The sequence below is a fragment of the Ziziphus jujuba genome, chromosome 7 (genome assembly GCF_031755915.1).
Source record: "Ziziphus jujuba cultivar Dongzao chromosome 7, ASM3175591v1".
NCBI classification, from domain to species: Eukaryota; Viridiplantae; Streptophyta; class Magnoliopsida; order Rosales; family Rhamnaceae; genus Ziziphus; species Ziziphus jujuba.
The window spans coordinates 28,428,710-28,441,441 of record NC_083385.1 but is presented as its reverse complement, the minus strand read 5'-3'; the positions used below and the strand labels follow the sequence as shown (position 1 = coordinate 28,441,441).

The window sequence follows — 12,732 nt, the reverse complement described above, 5'->3', positions numbered from 1 at the left end:
TGGTAAGGATTGGAGTAATCCCGAAGGCTTCTGTCTTTCTACCTTTACTTGTTGACAAATTAGGCATTTTGATACAAAATCTGCCACTTCCCTCTTCGTGCCAATCCACCAATAATACTTAACAAGCGTTCGGTACATTTTGGTACTTCCAGGATGCATCACATATATTGAGCTATGCACCTCCTTTAAAATCTCTTTCTTGAGTTCTGGAATATCAAGAACGCAAAGTCGTCCTTTATACACGAGGGCCCCATCCCTCCTTATGGAAAACTCCGGATCAAGACCTTCTTATACCTTGCTCTTAATTGTTCTCAATTTAAGGTCTTCCATTTGAGTCTCCAATATACGATCCACTAACACCGGTCGCACCTGAAAACTAGCCATAAAGACTCCAGAAGGATGCATATGCATTAACACCCCCATTTTCTTCAACTCCACCATGAGAGGTAGTTGGATGGCTTGAATGTGAGCAAGAGATCCGATAGCCTTCCTACTCAAAGCATCTGCTACTACATTCGCCTTGCTCGGGTGGTAATCAATCACACAGTCATAATCCTTCAATAGCTCCATCCATCTCCTTTGCCTCATATTTAATTCCTTTTGAGTGAAAATGTACTTGAGGCTTTTGTGGTCGGTATAAATTTGACATGTGGCCCCATACAAGTAGTGTCTCCACTTCATTAGAGCAAAGACTACCGCCGCCAATTCTAAGTCATGCGTAGGGTAATTTTGCTCGTGCTGCTTCAATTGCCGTGAGGCATACGCTACCACCCTTTGATTCTGCATTAGCACACAACCCAACACTTGATGGGATGCATCACAGTAGACTTCAAAACCCTCATTCCCATTAGATAAAGTTAAGACAGGTGCGGATGTTAACCTTTGCTTTAATTCCTGAAAACTCTGCTCACACATGTCCGTCCAGCTAAATTCAACATTCTTTCGGGTTAAGTTATGAAGCGGTCCGGTAATTCTCGAAAATCCTTCTATAAAACGACAGTAGTATCTCGCTAATCTAAGAAAACTTTGTACTTCCCTCACAGTAGTAGGGCGCTCCCAATTCAACACTGCCTTCACCTTATCAGGGTCCACATAGATACCTTCGGCTGACACGATGTGTCCGAGAAAACCCACTTGATTTAACCAAAACTCGTACTTGTCGAATTTAGCATAAAGCTGATGCTGTCTTAGAGTTTGGAGCACTCTCTTCAAATGCCTCACGTGCTCCTCTTGGCTCCTAGAATAGATCAGGATGTCATCTATAAATTCAATGACGAAATGATCCAAGTACGGACGAAACACCTGGTTCATCAAATCCATAAAAGCTACTAGGGCATTGGTAAGTTCGAATGACATCACTAGGAACTCATAATGTCCGTACCTCGTCCTAAAGGCAGTCTTAGGAATATCCGACTCTCGAATCCTTAACTGATGATATCCAGATCTTAAGTCGATCTTAGAAAACACTTTGGCACCTTGGAGTTGATCAAATAGGTCATCTATCCTTGGCAACGGGTAACGATTAGGGATGGTCACCTTGTTAAGTTGTCAGTAGTCGATGCACAGTCTTAGACTACCATCCTTCTTCTTCACAAACAATATTGGAGCTCCCCATGGCGATATGCTTGTTCTAATAAACCCCTTATCTACTAAATTTTGCAATTGGACCTTTAGCTCCCTTAACTCCACTGGAGCCATTTGATACGGTGTCAGAGAAATAGGCACGGTACCCGGAATTAATTCAATGGAAAAGTCATCTTCCTTTTCCGGAGGCAATCCCACACATTCAGAAAATCCCTCACCACGGGCATGTCTTCCAATCTGACTCCACTTTCTCGGGTATCTATCACATGAGCTAAATACCCTTGTCAACCCTTATTCGGTAGCTTCTTGGCGGTGATGGTAGATATTAATCTTGGCAAAGGCCTCCCAACTTCCCCACGAAATACCACTTCAAGTAAACCTGGCCCCTTAAATGTAACTTCTTTGCTATAACAATCTACGGAAGCATGGTTCCTTGCTAACCAATCCATGCCCAAGATTACGTCAAGTCTAGATAGATCCAACAGGATCAAGTTTGCCTCCATTACTTGATCTTCGATACAGAAGAAACACTCCTTTATCAACTGGCTAGGCCACAAGGATTCTCCTATAAGAGTGGCTATTTCTAATAGACATCCTAAAGGAGTAGAGGTCATACCGACCCGAGTGACAAATTCTTTTGAGATGAATGAATGTGTTGCTCCCGGGTCTATAAGCATAAGTGCATCATTACCAAAAATATTCAAAGTACCTGTAACAACGTCAGGTGTGGCCAGGGCTTCCTACTGTGTCATAGTGAACACTCGACCTTGACTCGTCTGCTAGGGCTTCCTTCCTCTACCTCGACTTGATCCTGCGGACGGTTGGGCTGATCCCGATGAACCTCCTGCTGCTTGACTCCCCTGGGAACTCTGACCCTGAAATCCATTAGTATGCTGTGCTCGCCGACCTACCCCTAACACACTGCCACTACCATAAGGGCAATTCCTCCTTATGTGGCCTGTTTACCCACACTGAAAACATACACCATCCATTTGGCACTGCCCGAAATGCTTCCTTTTACAAATTGGATAAGTCCGTGTAAGACCAAGGTGTGACTGCTGATACGAGCTTGTATCCCCACTGATCGAATGGCGAGCTGTCTCGGGCCTACGATAACTGCCTCTCCGCTGAAATCTGCCTCGTGGGCTCGGTCCACCACTACCCGATGAGCCTGAACTATGACTCTTCTTGGATGCTCTCTGACCAGGTGCCCCACTATATGAACCTTCAAATGATCTACGCCTCAAGGGTTTGCGCATCTCCACCTCCCTCTCTAACTCCAGCGCTGCATCCCTAGCGGACTGATAAGTAGGATGCACTGATCCAGCAAGGATGAGGGCTATGTTCTCGTTCAAGCCATCTATAAACCTCACCTTCTTCGTATGGTCGTTGGGAATCATGTGCATGCAGAATTCAGATAGTTCCTGAAACTTTCTCTTGTACTAAAAAACAGTCATGTTTCTCTGCCGCAGCTCCTCAAACTCTCTCTTTCTAGCCTCACGGTAGGCAGGAGGGCAATATTCGGTGGTGAATGCAACCTTAAACTGATCCCATGTATGCCTTCTATGAGTCTTCTCCACCTTCCACCACTTCCGGGCGTCTCCTTCTAACATAAAACCGGAGATCCTAACCATATCTTCGTCGGGGCACTGCATCCCTTCTTCTAGGATTTTCTCCATGTTAGAAAGCCAGTTCATAGCTGCAGTTAGACCTTGGCTTCCATCGAAATTCATGGCTCCCAATCGTCGAGCCTGGTCTACGGAATGATTACTAGAGCTTGAACTCCCTAAGGCTCGAGTTAGTTGAGAGACAAGATTTCTAAGGCTCGATCTACTCCCGGAACTCTCAGCCGAGCGTTCTCGAGTACTGCGTGAGTCCCGCCTACGCATCGTAGTAAATTCTGAAGAAACAAATAAAAGTTCAGAGATAAAAACATTTAAGCATGATTACAAAACGGAGAAATTTACGGATGGGCTGTACAGCGATGCACAGTCCCTTAGGATTATAAGAACCTATGCTCTGATACCAACTGTCAGGACCCGTCCAAAATTCCTCACTGGAACCCTAGACAAGCCCTGATCCCAGGGAAATCCTACAGGATCTTCCAACGGAAAATCCGGCAGAACCTCCCCTAAGGGTTGGACTTACCACAAATTTCCTACACTGAAACACACTTCTATACACATCCCCTTATTCCTCCCACAATACTACAATTAAATTCCACATATTTACAGCACTTCAAATAAATAATAGAAATCAGTGCATTATTAATGCACAAATGTCCAAAACAGTATATAGAGCTTCATAAGGTACTATTAAGTATAGAAATTATACAATAAGGATGAAAGAAATATTACAATTGAAATGAATGAAGACAAAGACAACTTCTCGAATTACGACAGCGATGGAGATTAGATTCGCTCCGGAAGAATGTCTACCACTCCTTGCACCTAAGGGAACAGAATTTAAAAATATGAGATGCTAATCATCTCAGTGAGTGACCCTATCTACTGTACAATTTTAATATTAATAATATAACAATAAAAGGAATTTAATCACTCAATACCAAACAATTAAATAAATAAATAAATAATAATTCATTGATAATAATATTTTCTTTCAAAATCCTCACTATTTACTCCGTTGGAAAGGTTCCCCTTTTAAAACATTTTCGCAAAACCCGGTATTCGTATGCCCCAAAATCAAGGAATCATTAATTTAATAAATAATAATTAAATGATCCAGATATAAATAAAATGTAATAAAATATAATAAATAATTTTAGAACACTTTAGGATTTGAAATTTCTATCTGAAAATTTATACTTGACGCACCACACCATATACCAGTGATGCCCTCCGATACCCAGCGTCCCGAGCACCGTCTGACGGGGGGGTTAAAGAAAGAAACTTGCATACGGTCGCTTCGGCATCCCGACAGCGCCGCTGCTTAAACCGTCATCCCGGTCATGGAGGGGGCCGGCTGATGCTCATTGTATAAAACTTGCCTGCCCTCGGTCCAATGGTAACTCACGGGAGACAGTATAACTTGCGCGCTCATCCACATATACACTACAGAACACCAGTACTGTATGAGTGTGTCTAAAATAAATAACCAAATTTTATTGTAAAAAGATACGCAAACTTTTCCAAAATCCACCGTGGGAATTATACCATTTTTCGAACTCAACCTCCCACATTTTTCTTTAACATTTCCAGTACAAAGCCACCGATAACCATATACAAATAATTTTTCTCGTATCACAAAGTCCATCAAATAATGTTCCACGGGCATAATTATAAAATTTGAAACCACCAATTCAAACCAATATTTTCCTTGAAATATTTAAAATCAATCATGCCCAAAAATAATATTAAAATCCAAATACAATTAATTAATGAAAACACTTTGCTCATGCGTAATAAATACAATTAAATCACAATAATAATAATCGGAAATTTCTTAATAACCCAACTTCCGTTTAGCATCATTGGGTATATATATATATAAAATAATATTTTTTCCACAATTATATTTAAATTCCACCGCATGAGCATAAATCTAGATATCAAATTAACACAAAATAAATATAATTAATCACCCCAAAATAGTTTTAAAGGTGGGTCACTCACCTTAAGCACGTGTATCAATCAAGATCCTTCGCAGGATCAACTCCACTACCCACACGTGCACCTAAAATATCCATAATACACAAAACCAATTATTTTAATATTTTAATCGGGTAACACTCAAATGGGTACCCGGGGAGCGAACACAAACGACAACCAAAATTGACGAGTAATATACTGAATCGAAGCTTGAGTGTGACGAGGATTACAAATCCGGTCTTACTTCCCGGAGATCGGACCCGAGGTGGCTGAAATCTCGTCGGAAAGCTTTTGGGGTTCAACTCTTCGCTTCTCTCAATCCGTTGAGATTTGAGGAAAGGAGACACCGGATTTCAGTTCAGAGGGTCGGAATTAGTGGGAAAGGAGGGGCGGTGCAGCCGGAAACTCGCTGGAAAGTGGATTTTCCTAGCGACCCGCCGTGGTCACCGGAACCCGTCACCGTCGGCGGCACGTCCGGTGGTCACTGATCATGATTTTTGGTGGGAAGGTAGATCTGGTGGTGGGTAACTCAATGGGACTGGCGGTGAGGCAAACGGTGGCTGAAATAGGGAGAAATCGCAGTTTGAAGGAATCAGCGCCTCCGAAAAAAGCCTCGATCCGGAAGCGTCGGAGGTCGGTTGGCCGTGGTTTTTGGCTAGCCGGCCGATTTTCAGGTGGTCTTCAAGGTGGGGTGGCGCGTACGAGGAAAGGGTGGTCGGAAAATTGTTAAGTGGCGGTGGCCGGCCGTTTCTCTCTCTAGCTCTCTCTCTCTCTCTTTCTCTCTCCTCTCCCCTCCGGCTCACCCGTTTTGCCAAAATAAAAGCCACTGTGGGTGACACTGTTCACCCACATGGACCTCTAAGATGTCGACACATGGCATCACTATTCACTCAAGCCAGATATATTAAAATATTACGATACTCGGAAAACTTCACATATCCATAACTTTTTAACCAGATGCCCAATTTAAGCGTGTCATTAGTGTATGAGCTCGTATCAATGAGTATTTTATAACCATACAAAAGTCAAAACAAAAATTCTACAACCATAAAAAGTCAACTCCCAGCACCTTTTGGACAATTTGAATCTCGACTTGTTTTGCCCATAACTTTCAAACCGTAGCTCCGTTTTCGACGTGCTACTAGTCTACGAACTCGAGGCATAATGTACTTTGCTACGGTACCACGGTCAACTAAAAATTTCAACTGGAATAAAAAGTCAATTTTTGACCCATTCAGTCAACGGTCAACTTCGGTCAACGTGCAAGAATTCCGATGCAGTTTGGGACGGGGTGTTATATACACTCCAATAAAAATCAAAATGAAAATAAAAATAAAGATAGGAGAACACAATCCAGTAGAATAAAAAAGCCTAAGATGCTTGCTTAATCCTCAGTAAGATGTTGGATGCATTGTTAAACCTAAGCTTTCAACAGGCACGAGGGTGAGGGTTTGATATGTAGCAAAACAAACGTAAGGTCCAAATTACTTAAGACCTACTTTAATTTTGTAGTAGGTGTGAATACAAAAAGATTACCAAATGAGAATCGAATGCCAAGAAAAACACAACTCTTCAAATTATAGTACAATATAATCATATATATTGTCATACATTAATGCAATACAATCTGTCAGGCCAAAGAGACCAAAAAAAATTTTGTTGGCAATCAAGATAGAAGTCCTAATAAGAGGACTTGGATAAATATCTATAAACCAAGTCCTTTTATTGGGACTTCTATCAAGATTACATAATATATGCACAGTTCATGCAAACCATATAAGGTGTATAATATTGATATATTGCAATATATAATTTACAAAACTGATCCAATGTACAACAAACTAGGTTCGAGACCAATCTTTTTTGGTAAAATATAATTTAATTGATGTACATTTCTAAAAAATTTTCAATACAACGATTAGAACATTGATTTAAATTCTATTTATTCTATTTAATGTAAGTTTGAAAGATAAAAATATAAGTTTGAATTAATATCTGTTTTTATTAGTGAAATCTAATTCCATTAAAAATTTAAATTAATATTAATATATATTTTTTAAAAAAATAATGTTAATATTATTTATGACGAATAAGATTTACAAAAATATTCATGATATATGACGCATGATATCCTTTCACGCTATCTAATTAAAGGCTTTAATTCAACCAAATTTTGTGGAACAAATATATTTTATTTGTGAAAATTCTAATTATATATGGAATTTTGATTCAATTATGCAGATATTATTTTTTTGGTCAATATTACGCAATATATAAATTGATCAATTCGAGATGCCACAATTAATTAGTATATTTAATTAGCAAAGCACATCATGGTGTTAAAAATAAATTATATACATATAAATGCAATTCATATATTTGAAGTATCATTTAGATATCACACATAATGATTTATATATGGTATTTACATATAAAACATTTAAAATAAGTATATCTCAGTGCCTATAAACCATGGGAAAATAAAGAAATAAATAACCAAACCATTTGTGGATCTTATAAAAACGATACGTTTGAAAATGATTCATTAAATCAGCGTGTTTTGAAATCTTGTGTACCAAAACTAGATGGAAGTCCAATAAAAAATTACTTGGACACGAAATTAACATGAAACGCTTATACATAGAATCAATATGATTAGGGTATTAAAATATTTATTTCATTATTCCTTCTTTACTATACTTAATTTCTTTCCATTTTTGAAATCCAATATGAAAGTGCATAAAAGGCACCTTTCTACACTCATTGGCCACCATATTTATCACACGAACTGCTTAATATAGAAGTTTGACTATTAAAGTAATTAGCCCTTATCATATAGTACTAACAATATACATACACATATAGGGTATATGACATATTATTGCCACGTGCCATTATATATATATATATATTAAAAAATATATATGGAAATATTTAAAAGGTGTAAGACTTGGCTGCCATGCGAACAAATCTCGGCAACCTTAGTCATCACTTCAATCCTTTGCTAATATAACGCCGGTATTAACTGCAAAATGGGATTTCTTTCCTAACATGAAATATAACGTATTAATTCAAACCCTCATTACAAACGACTATAATCTCTCCAAATCTCTTCCAAACCCACACAAGTTTTTAGTTTTTTTGGGCCATGGAAGAAATTGGTGGAGGAGAAACATGTCCCTCTGAGGCTTCAAGTATCTCTGCAGCCTCTGATGGAACTACTACTCCATGCCAAAATCACCATGCTCACAACAAGAAGATCATGAATAACATGAAACTCAAGGAAAAACAACTTGTCAAATCCTCCTCCGATATTAATGATCGAGTAGAACTCCAAAATCCCGAATTGAGTTCTCGAGTTCTACTAGATCTGAATCTCTGCAATGATGAATCGCTTCGTAGTGGTTCATCGTCGAAGCTAGAACTCAACCTTTTCAACTCCATGAATAACCAACATGTTTCTTCTCATGCAAACAACAATGAGTCTTTGGACCAGACAACCCGAGAGAAGAGATCGGAATCTGGGGTTTTCTCATGCAACTTCTGCAAGAGAGAATTCTCTACCTCTCAAGCCTTGGGAGGCCATCAAAACGCTCATAAACAAGAGCGCGCTTTGTCGAAACGTCGCCAAGGAATGGATGTGGGTGCTTTTGGACATCCTCCCTTTCCTTATTACCCATATTCAAGCATATCTAGCCACCCTCTTTTTGGATCTTTCGATAGGTCTATTGGTGTTAGGATGGAATCAATGATACATAGGCCTAATGCTTATCAATGGCCAACACAGGCTGGATACCGGTTCAACGACCATAGTGGAGGTGGCGTTAGTATTGGTGTCGGTGGTGTTGGGTGGGGGAGGCAGGCTACCATGAATCCACAACCTTCCATTGATAGACTAAACCTTGAGGGGTTTCAGAATAATCATATTGGTGGTGGAGGATTAGGGCTCGCAGGAACTTCAGCCTCTAATAATTGTTCTTCTTCAAGGTTTGAAGAAAGTAGTGCAATTCGGAATTTGAGTGTTTCTACTACTACTACTACTAGTAATAATATTGTTTCTGGTTCAGACATGGTCACCAATAGGCTGACAGGTTCTGATTTTATCTGGAGAAGTGAAGCTATGAAAACTGATCATGCTGATGTTACAGAACTTGATTTGTCTCTTAAGCTTTAGTTTTAATTTATTTTCCTTTTTTCTTTTTTTTTCTTTAAAAAGACTATAGTATGATATTATGGGTGGTCTTGGCTCGACATTCTTTATTGTTATCATCTAGTCAATCTCGGAGAGAGGACGCACCTTCTTGCTTGCTTTCCACAATCCAGGATGAGATGTATTCTTGTTCTTCTTAATAAAGTTGTTTTTTATTTCAAAAAAAGAAATTAAATTTTTTTTTTTGGCTTAATAGGATCTTCTTTTTCTTTTAATGAATGTTAAATAGGAGAGAAACCTCTTTAATTAAAGGACCAGCTTTTGTAGGATGAATTTTTCACTCTGTAATTCTTCCATGTGAGGTTCGTTTTGTACTATTAATGCAGTGTTATATTTACACCAAAAAAATATAAATAAATAAAAATCAGCAATAGTTATTAGAGGTTAAAAAGTATTAATATATATATATATATATGTTGATAGACTACCAGCTGTTAGTATTGATAAAAGAAAGGCAACCCGATGAAGCAAAGAATATCCTCTGTTATCCCGTATTGATAAGCAACCGAAACATAGTGATAAAGGACAGAAAATAATAAGCAGCCGAACTAGATGATCATTATCTCCAATACCTTTAATAGTTATCTTAGAGGTCTTTGATAAGTGTTGTTAATGTTATCTCATAATTACTTGTATGTATATATACACAGAATGTTAGAATGACGTGTGCAGAAAACAATTCTATTGAATACACGTGAACAGTGTTTTTGAGCAAATATGAGTTACATGTATATGTAAGATGTTGGATGTTGGATACATTGCTTAATCCTCAGCAAGATGTTGGATGCATTGTTAAACCTAGCCTTCGATAGGCACGAGGGTGGGGGTTTGATATGTAGCAAAACAAACTTAAGGTCCAAATTAGTCAAAACCTACTTTAATTTTGTAGCAGGCGTGAATACAAAAAGATTAGCAAATGAGAATCCAACGCCAAGAAAAACACAACTCTTCAAATAGAGTACAATATAATCATATATATTGTCATACATTAATGCAATACAATCCTGTCAGGCCAAAAAGACCAAAAAAAAAAAAAAAAAAAAAGTAATAGTAATAAAATACAATGCACTCCAATAAAAATAAAAATATGTAGAAATAGCAGAATACAATCCCAAAAATAAAAAATAAAAAATGCCCTAAGGTGCTTACTTTCTTAACCCGCCAGATCAGTAAGTAAGATCTTGGACGCATTATTGAACTTAGGTAAATTTATTTAATTTATGTATTGGGAGGGTCCAAAACCCAAAAAACTGGTTTAGTTTTGGTCCACGGTGGCAAACACGGTGGCTGAAACCGGCACGTTGGTGGCGACAACGACACGGTTGTTGGACACACTGCGAAGAACATGATTAGGGAAAGCCCCATTGGTGGCAATCAAGGAGTACTGGACATGCCTAATGCGATTTGGGAACAAAAGAACTGGATTAAAATCAACTGTAAAGGAGGTCCCATTGCCTTGAACAACCCCTTTAGCAACGGTGGCCTTATTGTTCATTCCCTCAACGCTGTTCCTGTCCACAACAACTTGATCAATTTTTTTGAAAGGTCCATTTGATTGCTGCAATTGGACAATCCCAGTTCCTTTGCTGGACCCACTAAAGGTATTGTCAACAATGTTGACCCCGCTGACCACACCTTTGACTGACTTAAGGGCCACGAAAGCATCGCCACGGAAGAAACTGTTGGAAACGTGAAGCTGGAGAGGGTCTTCAGCAACGATCCCGGTATAGTCTAAATAAGAATTTATGATCCGATTTTGACCCAGACCCGACTTTCTCAAATAAATCCCGGTGCCCCCAAACCTAGTGGCCTTGTTGTAGCAATGTACCCCAGAGAGAGTGTTACCGTGGCCTGATACATCTACCCCAACTGCAGAAGAGAATAGGCCAACGTCGGTGAGAGCATTGTTGGTGCCGGAGAGGTTGATGGCGGTTCCGGTGAAGTTCCCCTCGTGAGGATCACGTCCGGCGGTGGGATGCTGGCCGAGGAATGAGTTGCTGATGTAGGTTTCAGAGCTGGAGGGGTGGACGTTGATGCCGGTAGTACTGAAATGGGCAACGTAGACATTTTCAATGCTGGTTCTAAGGGCGTTTGAAAGAGAAATGCCTGCACCCCGGTGGTTAGAGTCGATCATGATGTTTTGGAAGGTGACGTATTCGAAGCTGAAGGATGATGGATCGGGATCAGAAAGCTGTGCGGGTTCAACATCATCCACAAAGCTCTCTGTGTTTTCTGCAGGCGGTGCTTGTTTAGGCGATGCATCGAACACAGGGCCTCCTTGAGGAAAATCATTTGAGGCTTGGATTGTTCCGTCTTTAATCTGTTTCAATTAGAAATTAATTTTTATTTTTATTTCAAATTTATAGTTAGATATTAGTAATTAAGCAACAAATTTTTTGTAATGGAATGGAAGAGCTAGCTACCGTACGTACCACAATGTTTCCTCCAGGCGGTACTTGGACAGGTTTGCTGACCTTATAAGTACCACCTTCAAAATCAGCCGTCCCAGCTTTATTGGGAACTCCAGCCGTCAAGCTCCCTTGGCTGGGTCCACTTCCTGCCCCCGACATTACCCCTTGAGCACCTGGATTGGGTCCTTGTCCTGCAGCCGCCAAGAGTAGCGCTTGAATATGCTCCGTGCTGTCCTTTACTCCTGTCGGATCACCACCGAAATCTGACATGTAGTACACCCGTGCTGCAGGACTACTCCTCCTCCCGTCCTGCATTATTGAATGAATATATTATATTATTTAAAAATTCTAAACTCTGCTACGTACCCAAAAATAAAATAAAATGACATGACGTACCTTGGGAGGCTGAGGCTGACTGTGAGGAGCAGCAGAACTATGAGAGACAAAGCCACGGCTACCGCGCATGAGTGACGCCTTGAACGCTTGCATTTTGTGCATGTTTTCTTTGTGACTCCCCCTACCAAAGTCACCAACTGGAGAATAATCGTCTCCCATAACGGGGACGCTGATGAAGTTGAAGGCAGCTAACGCCATCATAACAACCAACTTCCGTATGATCATCACCTGACGAGCTTTCTTGCTTGCTTCCATACTTGTCACTTCAGTTGAAGAATATATTTTCACTGACCACCACCACTACTACTGCCAAGATTTGATGAGACAATGTTACCCCATGTAGTGATATTTATACTAAGGAAACTGACTAGGGATCCAATTATTGCTTCAAGTATTGTTCAAAGTATCGGTCCCCGCATTATATATCTATATATCTATATACATAAAGTTACAAACTTCATTCCCTCTAAACCTAATGGGACTCTTTATATATATATATATATATAAACATTGTGAAACATGG

The 12,732-nt window shown here is 39.6% G+C and overlaps 2 protein-coding genes across 2 annotated transcripts; one reads left to right on the top strand and one right to left on the bottom strand.

The window, feature by feature from the left end:
• The first annotated feature begins 8,340 nt into the window (after nt 1-8,340).
• LOC132804504 (zinc finger protein 3-like) lies at nt 8,341-9,366 on the top strand. Its single transcript, XM_060818916.1, has one exon. The coding sequence runs from the start codon at nt 8,341-8,343 to the stop codon at nt 9,364-9,366; it is 1,026 nt and encodes a 341-aa protein (XP_060674899.1).
• A 990-nt stretch (nt 9,367-10,356) lies between these two features.
• On the bottom strand, nt 10,357-12,532 carry LOC107425720 (polygalacturonase QRT3-like). The gene is made up of 3 exons (XM_060818761.1): nt 12,210-12,532; nt 11,835-12,122; nt 10,357-11,722 (listed from the first exon to the last, which is right to left on the bottom strand). Exons 1-3 carry the CDS (start codon nt 12,462-12,464, stop codon nt 10,658-10,660), a joined length of 1,608 nt encoding a protein of 535 aa, XP_060674744.1. The 5' UTR covers nt 12,465-12,532; the 3' UTR covers nt 10,357-10,657.
• Between the last annotated feature and the right edge of the window lie 200 nt (nt 12,533-12,732).